General features: G+C 39.1%; 1 protein-coding gene across 2 annotated transcripts in view; it reads left to right on the forward strand.

The window, feature by feature from the left end:
• aga (aspartylglucosaminidase) overlaps nt 1-12,755 on the forward strand; it is a 21,610-nt gene continuing 8,855 nt past the window's right edge. Inside the window, exons 1-5 of one of the 2 annotated variants that reach the window (XM_078169503.1) lie at nt 1-312; nt 6,049-6,202; nt 8,459-8,571; nt 11,146-11,258; nt 11,997-12,023. In XM_078169503.1, the coding sequence (XP_078025629.1) occupies nt 147-312; nt 6,049-6,202; nt 8,459-8,571; nt 11,146-11,258; nt 11,997-12,023 (573 nt within the window). In that variant the 5' untranslated portion in view covers nt 1-146. The remainder of the gene's footprint in view (nt 313-6,048; nt 6,203-8,458; nt 8,572-11,145; nt 11,259-11,996; nt 12,024-12,755) is intronic. The other variant, XM_033633777.2, reaches the window with a different exon arrangement.

Raw genomic sequence — 12,755 nt, forward strand, 5'->3', positions numbered from 1 at the left:
ACCAATCACGTGACACAATAAGGAAGTGAACTGTAACGTTTCACCAAAGCGGTTTGTCGTTTTAAACATATTAAAATAATAATATGCTCTTACTGCTAAGGTTAATACGTACTCATCGGGACGTGAAATATAGCAATGAATAGGAAATGACGTCAGCAGTCCTCTGTGTGCATGTTCATGTAGCGTTGCGTCAGGACAACATGTTTGTATCGCTCCTGATTTATACTTTATTAACGTTACTGTTTCCTCTTGGACATGCATCTCTGCCTGTCGTTATCAATACCTGGCCATTCAAGAATGCAGCGGCTGCAGGTAGGTTACATAGTATTTTGTTTATCCTGCTTGTTTACATGGAAATACTCCAAAAGTTCAACTCAGTCTCGAGTTCAGTCATGTGACATCATTGCCGAAATCTGCAGACATACAAATACAGTGCCACAAAAATATATTTGAGGATGTTGGTTATTTATTTTTATTGTTTTAAACGCCAACATATTAATCACAGAGACAGATCAGGTCAGTCACAACAAACTCTATAATACTAATAAAGGTTACTCTCCTATTTAATGTGAAGATGATAACATTAACGTTAGTTTGGTCATGTAGCCTGCTTGTGCTCCCACTGCAAAACAATATCTTTATTTCTGTCTCTGTTTTTCTGAAAAGTAGCCGTCACAATAAAGATTTTATTCATGCCTGAATAACTCTCACAGTGCAGATTACTGAGCCAGAGAGTCTAACAACAAATACATTATTCAAGCCATTTCATAAGGATGTAAACACACCAAGTGCAATTATTTAACTTTGCAGGGAGAGCATTACAAGGTGAGCCATGACATTTGAGAGAGAAGCAGAGGTTGTCTATTATCTGCCCTCCTGCTGACTGTCTGATAAGACTTGTTATTCTGGGATATAGTCTGCTCTGTGCACTGTGAAATGCATCTGCTTTAAATTCTTAAATAACAGCTACATGTCTAACAGGGGTGTCAGTTGCAGAGCAGTAGCTGTATAGTGTTATAACTGAATTTAGGAGCATATAGTCATAGCTGTGCACACTGTAATTTTGCAAACTAATAGATTAATCACCATGCTAAAGATGTAATTGAATAGTGGTGTTCTGGTAGGTCTAGTTGTACTGACTAAATGAATAAGTGATGGACTCTTTATTTAATTTTTTCTGGAGCTTTTATTGATTTTCATAACAAATATATAAAAAAAGGAAACAACATATTTAACTCACAAACCAGCAAAGATATCTATGCAGTGTGAGAGAAAAAAGGTGAAAATTGAAATAAAGTCAAATAGAATAAAAAGAAAAAAGGGATTATGCATAGCTTAGTGAGATGAGTGTAGAGCAGTGGTTCTCAAATGGTGTGCCGCGATGCAGATCCAGGTGTGCCGTGGGATTTTGTGATGACCGCACATTATTATTGCAATATTAAACTGAGCCTATACAAAAAGTTTTGAGTGAATTTTTAATTTACTGTATCAGTATGTTGTGCAAAGAGGCAAACTCTTCCTAAAAAAAATTATTTAATTTAATTTAATAAAAAGAAAGTCACGGGGAACCCACTTGTTGCTGATGACGTGGGAATTAATAGTGTGTGACACATCACATGATCTTACATTATTTCCCATTTAAATGGATGTGTAACTGGTGCTTTGATGTAATTTTAAAAAGTTTAAAATGAATTCTTGAATCATTTTGTAAGAAATATTTTGTGAGTAATGGATAGTTGTTAATTGTTATTTGATTTTAGTAAATAAAGAAACATTTATGTTGTGATAAGAGTGGCTATTGTGCACAGATATAAATACAGGTGTGCCTGGAGAATACAGCTCAATCCATTTATCCACTAGAGTAATACATAAAGGGAACATGCACCATTCATGTTGCTTCTAGAGTATGTCTCAAGATTCTAGGGAAAGCAGGTATTTCATTAACTGTGTCCAGTATGACTGTCCACAATTGGTGTTTCTCATTAAAAACTTAAAAATTAGATGCAGCTCCCTCCATGGAGACTGTCTCCAAGAATTTTTGAAGTCACAGTCCCTCTTTCAGCTGATCTGTATCCCTCTAATTTGTCGCTATCAGTCTTGTAGGTGTCATGCATCCAGTTGTTAAATTTTGTTTGTTATGTTTGGACCGGTTTCCTTTAACAGTGTAACTCAAAAGACACATTGCTGTATTACAACAAACAGTATAATGATGGACTCTTTAATAATAATAATTATTAATAAATTCACTGGGCTTAAAAGGCGATGTTTTTTGTTTTTTTTTTGCATTTATGATTCTTTTGCTTATTTAAAACATTTAATTCCTGATTAGAATTCTGATTAAATGTTCTGTTGTTAGATCTGAAACAATTAGTCAAGCCACACGAAAATATTTTCATTTATCGTTTGTTTCTGTCACTTATAAATTAAATATATCAGCTATTCTCTGCTTACAGCTTCTAAAATGAGCTTGATGATCTCCTTTGGCTTTAGAGGGTATTTTTCCATAATTCCTGCCATCTTAAAGACCAAACGATCAATTAAATAATAAAGAAAAAGACCTGCAGATTAAATGACAATAAAAAATACTGAAATATTTATTTTTTATCTAATTTACACCCTTACTGATTGAACTCTATGACTATTTTCCATCACGGAAGCACACAGAGTGAGTGTGCAGTGAGTGCAGTTCCTGGCAGGCTCCATAACTATAAGTATTTTCAGGATTTCCCCCCTCACACTATTATAAAGTGCTTTTTGTATCCCTGTGACTCCACTGCAGCTTAACGGTACAACTATGTACAACCGTCAGAGCCCAAGATGGGGATAGGAAATGGGCAGAACCCACTAGGCTTCATAACTGCCATTGCCAGGTCTGCCCTAACTCTATTTGATTTCCTTCAGGATGATACATTGGACATGTTCAAATTGAAATTGAAAATATTTCAGCATTGCTTGTGACTTATCTGTCAAGTGGATTTCCACCAGGTGCACACAGCTCAAACCCCCCCCCCCCAAAAAAAATATGATAGAAACGGTGTTCAAAACATCTCAAGCAACACATCAAAACCTGCAGGTGATTAAAGTTAACTCAAAACATCTCGCCATTTGATAGATGGATACCCTTTAATTTATCAGATGTACATCACCTCTTCTCCTAGAGGTGGGTGTGAAAATGAAAAATGTACCCAGCTATCTGTTCTGTGGGTAGATATTTAAAAGTGTAGTCTGTGAAGCCCCTACTATTGATCCGCCCATGCAGATCTCTTTTCCTTAGGGGGCTTACAGAAGCAGCTGACAATAGCAGGCTAATCTCCTCTTCCATTCTGCTGCATTTTCTAAGTGGAAAGGATTGTAATGCTGAGTTTGATATATTAAAAAAAAAGAATTATATCCCGAGACAAGAGCACTTAGCAAAGATGGTAGACGGACAGAATTTAAAGATGGATAAATCAGAAATGATAGGAGGAGGAATTTGTGGCAGGATCCTGCTGAACACAGTGTGATGGTCTGAGAATTTGGTGGCAAGCTGGTGACAGTGCTACCAGTTGGTATTTTGATCCCCCATGGGCACTTGGGGGATCAGTGACCAAATGCTTGTCAGCCCACACCCCCTGTTTATTAGGGATCCATGGCACTGGTCATCCTGTGCAACATCTGAACCTTTAACTCATCTGCCCAGATATGTTAATTTGATTTATTAAATTATTTCCCCAACATATTCAACATTTTTAAAAATCACACTCTCCCAGAAAAGCATTATTTTTGTTTAGTATATATAGGATAAGATTACTTTTTGAAACCCCAATTCAAAACAGATTTATAGTATAGAACATACTTAACTAAACCTAAGCAATATCTAGTTTGCAAAAATGTTTGTGGTGTCACATCATTTTATATTAGGTGTCAAAAATGCTTGAAAACAAGATGTAAATTGTGTCACAGAAAAGTTTTCTCAGAACAGGACACAAACTTACTTTCTCAGCATGGTTGGTTATAAGTGACCTTATCTTATTTCTCCTACGATGAAGTTAAAGGGACAGTTCACCCCAAACTCAAAAATACATGTACTTCCTCTTACCTGTAGTGCTTCTTCGCACCATTTTGCACCTTACTGTCAACTATTTTTGTTATCGTGTACCTTACCATCTTTTTATATTGCATGGCTATCAAGGGATAAATAACATTGGGTCTTACTTATCAGTCTAGACTGTTTAGGAGTGAGTTGCCGTGCATTGGAGATGTCAGCCGTAAAGATATCTGCCTTCTCTCAAATGTAATTGAACTAGATGGCACTCAGCTTGTGGTGCTTAAAGTGCTTAAAAATACATTTAAAAACAGCAATGTCTCTTTCCCGGAATCATGACCCGAGTTATTCAAGATAAACCACAGACCTTGAGTTTCACATAGGAACTATTTTCTTTGTTTCTACTGAACTTAAATGAACCGAGTTTTCAACGTGTGGCTCCGGAGACAGAACGGGTGATCCACTAATTGGAAGCACTTCGATCCCTGTCTCCTCCAGTCTGCATGTCAAATTATCCTTGGGCAAGATACCGAACCCCAAATTGCTCCTGATGGCCGTTCCATTGTTGTGTGAGAGCTTGTGAATGGTTGCTGAGTAGCAGGTGGCACCTTGTATGGTCGCCTTGGCCACCAGTGTGTGACTGTGTGTGTGACTCATAGTCTAAAACACTTTGAGTGGCTGAAAGACTAGAGAAGCAAATGCAGTCCTTTTACCATGTATACTAAAAGACTGTTGTCTCTGGCAGGTAATATTACATCTGATGCCTGTCAAACTTTATTTGAAAAATAGCAGCTTTTGCCATCACACAGAAGATTAAGAGTCTTACAGGCTCGACTGAACAGGTTGAGGAACTCCTTTGTTCCTCAGTCTGTCAACCTGTTACATCAGAGTATGGTTTCTAAACCTCAGTGTACCCAAGTCGAACACTGAATGTAATAGGAATGATAACTTTGTTGCACTGTTTCCTCATTTTGTAATGTCTGAAGTGAACTGTAGTGTTTGTAGTGTGGTTTTGTGTATTTATGTGTATTACTGTGATACAGTAGGCGGCAAGGTGGTGCAGTGGTCAGCATTGTCGCCTCGCAGCAAGAGGGTTCTTGGTTTGATTAACTGGTGACTAACTTGGCCGGAGATGTGAATGTGAGCATGAATGGTTGTGTCTCCATGTGTCAGCCCTGTGATAGTCTGGCGACCTGTCCAGGGTGTACTCTGCTTCTTGCCTAATGTCAGCTGGATAGGATCCAGCCTTCCTGTGACCCCTAAGAGGATAAGCGGTTACAGAAAATGAATGAACTCTGAAACCACTGATATCCTGGGATGCTATATGGGAATTTAAATTTGAGATTTTTTTCTGATCATGAAGTGAAAACAAATCAAAAGAACAGCACCCACCAACTGTTACACTGCACAGTAGGAAGCGTACATCTACTGCGAGCTCACCTAGCACCTCTGAGCTAGCTAACGTTACAGCTCAGCAGAGGAGGACACAATTAATGTTTAGATCTCACTGTCAAAAGCCTCTTGTGCATGAGTAGATGCACTCTTCCTTCTGTGCAGTACAGTTAGCAAGTGTAGTTCGGTAAAAAGAAAATACTTCCTATTTGAAACTGCTTACAACAAGGTCTGTAAATTATCATGAGTAATCGGCTAATGACTTTTTTGGACAGAGGCATTGCTTTACATTATATTTTTTGATCCTTGCTTTGAACACCACAAGCTGAGTGTCATCTTGTTGCATTATATTTGAGAGAAGGCAGACATCTCCAGCACTCGGCAACTCACACCAAAACAGTCTAGGATGATAAATAGCACTACAGGTAAGAGGAAAAATAAGTATTTTTGATTTTGGGGGTGACCTGTCCCTTTAAGCTGCCAAATATTTTGTGGAATACAACAGCATGGCCAAAGTCACTGTAATATTATTTCACTGGTGGAGGGTGTTTACCTCTTATCCAGGGTGTAATGTGTGTCTTGTAGTGTATCATAATACCGAATGTCTCTCTGTGTTGTGTTCCATCCTGTAGCATGGAGCGCCCTGCAGTCCGGTGGCTCAGCATTGGATGCGGTGGAGAAGGGATGTGCCCGCTGTGAAATAGAGCAGTGTGATGGTTCTGTCGGTTACGGAGGGAGCCCAGATGAGACCGGAGAGACCACGCTGGATGCCATGATTATGAACGGGTAAAACGTGGTCATAAAAAGCACTTTTATTGAAAGTAAAAAAAAAAATAGGGAATGAGATTGTAAAGGATATTTGTAATGTAGCATATTGAAGCAGTTGATTAAGCAGAAGATTGGTAACATGGAAAATGTATGTAGGCTATTGGAGTTTAACAGCTGTTTTGTTTTTATCTAGCTGCCAGATGTGCAACATAAATGCAGCTGTGGAAGACAAAATAAAAATGTTTGTTTGTATGTTTGTAGCAAGTAAACAGTTTAATCTCAGCAATGCTCTCACTCTAAATTCCTTCAAATTGAGAAAATATAAGCATAAAATGTCCATAAATGAACAGAAACGACGCGTATTTAATTAAAAATGATCACTCTCATTAGACACCTGCAGCTGTCATACTGTTACCATTACAATTTGTGCTGGTGCTGTCTGTGCATCTTTAACATTTACAGCTATTACTGGTTGACCTTTCCAGCCGGCCGTCCTTTAATAACGCACTAATTAAGATTCTCATTAGAATCTGAAAGCTTGCCCGTTATCAAGTCCTTAGCTACAAACATTTACACACTCAAAAGTTATCGTGGGAGGCAAATGTCAGCTCACAATGACACACAAAAGGCAAGCAGCATGCTGTTTGGTTTGTTGTTACTCCGCGGCATGCTCCTTCTTCTATTTTGCAGGAAAATTGACTTTTTTATTTTGGTTAGTCATGAATACATTGATGGTGGAAAGAGAATAGTCTCCCACACACAATCCAATATAGCTGCATGAGAAATACAGCTGCTATCAAGAGCAGACATAGTATGACAAGAATGAAAACACCTGCACAGTTTAATGTAATCCAATAGAACATCCCTGCAATAAATATGAGCTCTGTAAAACTTGAAACAAGGTTCCCACGTTTTCAGGGACAAAATTTCAAAACCTTTGCCATGACTTTTCAAGTCAAATGACAGGGCTGTCCATTTCTATGAAAGTCAGACCCTGCACAAAGGAGTGAGATGGTATATCCTTCATAGAGTATGAGCTTTGGAATGAACAATTTCACACTTTGTACCACTTCCTGTGTCCACGATGTGGCACTGGAGAACTCACTATTTAAACGTCATGTTGCGGTTTCATGTAAATCAAAAGATAATTGTCTGACAAGTCTTACTTCCTGTTGCCAGTAGGTGGCGCAATCACCATGACACCTAATGTGCATGTTGTTTGCTTTGGGTCTGGAGCATCATTAAACATTTGAAGTTTGGGGCAGATTGGACCATGTAGGCTGGAGTTACAAACCACTTCCTGTTTGGTGGAGAAATACTGACATTTGACACCTCGCCATGGTCACATGGTTCTACGAAAACCCAAGCTATAAACATATCCAAGGGGTTTAGATGGTACAGAAAAAATTTGACTGCAGTCGGATAATAGAAAATAATAATAATAATGATAATACAAATCTTGCCCCACTTGCCCAACATTTTTCAAACATAGAAATTTCAACCAGCTGGCATATATGGAGGGAGAGACAGATTAACATTTATGTTAATGTAAACAGAATGTCACAGCTATATTAGAACTATGTTACATCAACAGCTACAGAAAATAAATTAGTCATTACGTTGCGTTGCGTTACGTTACGTTACGTTGCGTTGCGTTGCGTTACGTTGCGTTGCGTTGCGTTACGTTACGTTGAAGGTAACCCATGGAAGATTACTGTAACAATTTCATTACACAAAACAAAATTCCACGACTTTTCCAACACGTTCAATGACTTTTACTAATTCCATGACTTTCCCAGGCCTGGAAAATGTGAGTTAAATTCCATGACCATGGGAACCTTGTTGAAAGTATTATGTTACTGTTTTTATACTACATCTTGGTGAATTCAACTCAACTTTATGGCAAGATGGAAAGTTAAAGTTGTTGTGAGGAATAAATATTAGAGACACCTTACTATGATGCAATTCATTACATCACCACAACAAACTCCAGCCTCTCAGGTTTAACAGATTTACTATTAATCACAAGGCATTTCGAGTAAATTGCATCACACAGTAAAGGGGGTGCTATTTTTCTGTATTTCTCTGTGTAATTAGCAAATATCACACGCTGGGTATTTTGACGTCAGCCTGAGTAGAAATTTATAGGCTTGACTCAGTGTGCTTATTAGCTAAACTCATCCACAATATGGAAGAGATACCAGAGGTCAGGTTACCTTTAAACAGTGACTAATTGTGTCCAGTGCTGATTTTCTGTGTATTCTCTGTCACCAGAGATACCATGGAGGTGGGCGCAGTTGCAGACCTGAGAAGAATCAAGAATGCCATTGGGGTAGCGAGAGCTGTGATGGAGCACACTGAGCACACACTGCTGGTGGGAGAGTCAGGTACGTGTGGATTAACGTTCACAAAAAATCATGGTTAATAATGAAAGAGATAATCTTAACATTTTTAAATCTTTACTTGAAAATTCATATTTACCATTGAATAGTTGCTTATTAGCATACATATACTTTTTATTTTGTCTCTGCGCCAGCGATACCTGTAGCCAGACGCATTGTGTTTTCAGGTTGTCTGTCTGTCAGATTCTCAAGGACATACCACATAGGCCCCCTGTACTAGCAAATGGTACGAAAAAATGTTTCTGTAATTTCTCTGCAGGGTCCTTTTTTTTAATATGTGCAGCTTTAAAGAGAGTGAATGAAGTGTGTTTTAAAGAGACAGTTTGGTATTTGAATTTGCATTAGTTATTTTTCATCAGACGGCCAAAACATCTTAGGCACTCGATCACCAACATCCGCAGTTAGTGATGAAGGCATGGGTCAGAGCCACATATAACGCTCTTACCATATGTAAAATGATGAACAGTGCCCAGAAAGGACACATAAATAAGAGCGTCCCTTCAGTTTGTATGTGAGGGCGGTAATTGAATAAAGGAGCACATCTTTGCAAGTAATTTAAACAGAAGTGAAGGCCACTATTGAAACTTTTCATTCGACAGTCATAAGTGACTTGTAAATTAAATAATATGGTTCATACAGTACAGGCCAAAAGTTTGGACACACCTTCTCATTCAATGCGTTTTCTTTATTTTCATGACTATTTACATTGTAGATTCTCACTGAAGGCATCAAAACTATGAATGAACACATGTGGAGTTATGTACTTAACAAAAAAGCTGAAATAACTGAAAACATGTTTTATATTCTAGTTTCTTCAAAATAGCCACCCTTTGCTCTGATTACTGCTTTGCACACTCTTGGCATTCTCTCCATGAGCTTCAAGAGGTAGTCACCTGAAATGGTTTTCCAACAGTCTTGAAGGAGTTCCCAGAGGTGTTTAGCACTTGTTGGCCCCTTTGCCTTCACTCTGCGGTCCAGCTCACCCCAAACCATCTCAATTGGGTTCAGGTCCGGTGACCGTGGAGGCCAGGTCATCTGCCGCAGCACTCCATCACTCTCCTTCTTGGTCAAATAGCCCTTACACATCCTGGAGGTGTGTTTGGGGTCATTGTCCTGTTGAAAAATAAATGATGGTCCAACTAAACGCAAACCGGATGGGATGGCATGTCGCTGCAGGATGCTGTGGTAGCCATGCTGGTTCAGTGTGCCTTCAATTTTGAATAAATCCCCAACAGTGTCACCAGCAAAACACCCCCACACCATCACACCTCCTCCTCCATGCTTCACAGTGGGAACCAGGCATGTGGAATCCATCCGTTCACCTTTTCTGCGTCTCACAAAGACACGGCGGTTGGAACCAAAGATCTCAAATTTGGACTCATCAGACCAAAGCACAGATTTCCACTGGTCTAATGTCCATTCCTTGTGTTTCTTGGCCCAAACAAATCTCTTCTGCTTGTTGCCTCTCCTTAGCAGTGGTTTCCTAGCAGCTATTTGACCACGAAGGCCTGATTCGCGCAGTCTCCTCTTAACAGTTGTTCTAGAGATGGGTCTGCTGCTAGAACTCTGTGTGGCATTCATCTGGTCTCTGATCTGAGCTGCTGTTAACTGGCGATTTCTGAGGCTGGTGACTCGGATGAACTTATCCTCAGAAGCAGAGGTGACTCTTGGTCTTCCTTTCCTGGGTCGGTCCTCATGTGTGCCAGTTTCGTTGTAGCGCTTGATGGTTTTTGCGACTCCACTTGGGGACACATTTAAAGGTTTTTGCAATTTTCCAGACTGACTGACCTTCATTTCTTAAAGTAATGATGGCCACTCGTTTTTCTTTAGTTAGCAGATTGGTTCTTGCCATAATATGAATTTTAACAGTTGTCCAATAGGGCTGTCGGCTGTGTATTAAACTGACTTCTGCACAACACAACTGATGGTCCCAACCCCATTGATAAAGCAAGAAATTCCACTAATTAATCCTGATAAGGCACACCTGTGAAGTGGAAACCATTTCAGGTGACTACCTCTTGAAGCTCATCGAGAGAATGCCAAGAGTGTGCAAAGCAGTAATCAGAGCAAAGGGTGGCTATTTTGAAGAAACTAGAATATAAAACATGTTTTCAGTTATTTCACCTTTTTTTGTTAAGTACATAACTCCACATGTGTTCATTCATAGTTTTGATGCCTTCAGTGAGAATCTACAATGTAAATAGTCATGAAAATAAAGAAAACGCATTGAATGAGAAGGTGTGTCCAAACTTTTGGCCTGTACTGTATGTCAAAAGAAAAATGTTTTTTTTCCTTCAGTGAGATTCAGTTCATTAAATCAAATATTCATCTCTCCATCAATTGAAACATCATTCTTATTGGAAGCATAAGGTCACTGCTTTTCAAAACAGCAGCGTTGTAAGACTTGTCCTCCATCATGCGCCAAAGCTACAAGCCCAAATGAGATGAGATTGCCTCCAGCCCCTCCTTTGTTTGTGACCCTTTGTTTTCTTATAACCCAAGGTCAGTGTGGACTAGAATGTGTAACTTGACCTGAAAGTATTACTTCTCTCTTTATAGCGTCTGTGTTTGCTGAAAACATGGGCTTCATCGCAGAAGACCTGACTACCAACACATCTGTGAATATTTTCTCACAGTGGCTGAAGGGCAACTGCCAACCTAATTATCGAAAGGTGTGTGTATGTATTAGAGTGTGTGTGTGTTTTTCTCACTTGTGTTGGCTACAGGCATGCTGCCTCTAAAAGATTGATAATAAGCGGAAAAACTGACAGGCATACTAAAGGAGTTCATAAAAAAGTCAGCTTTTGAGGTAGAGGTGATGCCCTACAGCGCCGGGGTGTTGCTGTTCTTTAAAACGAACCTGTTCACTTCCTCAATAACGCCCCTAAATCTCCAGAATAAGATTTCTTTTTCCTTTTAAGTCAGCTGTTATTGTTCCAGAGAGAGTGTGCAGCGTCCTATTGATCCAATTTACACCATTTTACACTTGGGGCTGTCCAGTACAAGGACCTCTACTGATGGCCACTGATCTGCTTCACTGCAAACATAAGAGTGAAGTGCCTTATTCAAGGTTATCTCGACAGTGGTTGAGGAAGAGGCGAAGATACTTCCAGCACCCAAGTTTTGCCAAACTGTTCGTGCCAATAAATCATTTACATTTACTCAGAGGTGGGGGACTCGAGTCAGAGCCCTGCATCAGGTCGGGTACCTGGTGGGTAAGCCGCAAAAAAGATGATTTGCAGGTGATATTTTTTCTTAATTTTATATCCCGGTTTGGTTCTCGGCGAAACAAAGAACATGCAGGTTGGATAACAAATATATTAAAATAAAATGAAAATAATAATTTAATGTTTTAACCTTTTAATCCTCTGACTGCTGACTTTGTGTGTGTGCTCTGTCCTCTGCACCAGCCGGAATATGAGAGCAGCTTCATTCAGGTGCGTTGCTACCAGGCACGTTAAAGCTCAATATTGTGAGAATAAGCAAAAAATATTCATTGGAATTGTATTTTCTGAATTACCTTCGTTTTAAAATATATTAACTTAGTTTCGTATGTATGAAATGTCCCAAAATGATCACTTTAAATGTGCTGCCTGACCAAATTATTTGAGCAGCGCATAGTTATCATAGGATTTACAGACAGCAGGTCGGGTCAGGTTGTGGAACTTATTGGCCATTTATGTGAGAAGCAGGGCAAGAGCCGTGTTGCAATTTGCAAGCCCATTTAATTTAAAATAGGATGGAAAAACATTAGGTAACAACTAAATGAGAGCAGAGTTGTTCTAAGAAATAGAGCATTCTATTTTTCTATGAATTGACGATAGGGCTGCAACTATTAGTCAACTAATCGATGACTCATCGACTATTAAAATAATCAGTGACTATTTTAGTAGTCGACTTATCAGTTTGAGTCATTTTTCATAGAAAAGTACTAAAAGTACCCCAAAATACTCCTATTGCAGCTTCGTACGTTCAAATATTGGCAGCTTTACACACTCTCCCATGACGGTGAGTACGAAACAAGACGGTAGATGACATAATTTTGGGGTTTGGGAGAGACAGACCGACATTTTTCAACATTTTAACACATTTTTCAATAAAATGATTAGTCGACTAATCGAAGAAATAATCGACAGATTAGTCGACAATGAAAATAATCGTTACTTGCA

The sequence above is a fragment of the Epinephelus lanceolatus genome, chromosome 7, assembly GCF_041903045.1.
Source record: "Epinephelus lanceolatus isolate andai-2023 chromosome 7, ASM4190304v1, whole genome shotgun sequence".
Lineage (NCBI taxonomy): Eukaryota > Metazoa > Chordata > Actinopteri > Perciformes > Serranidae > Epinephelus > Epinephelus lanceolatus.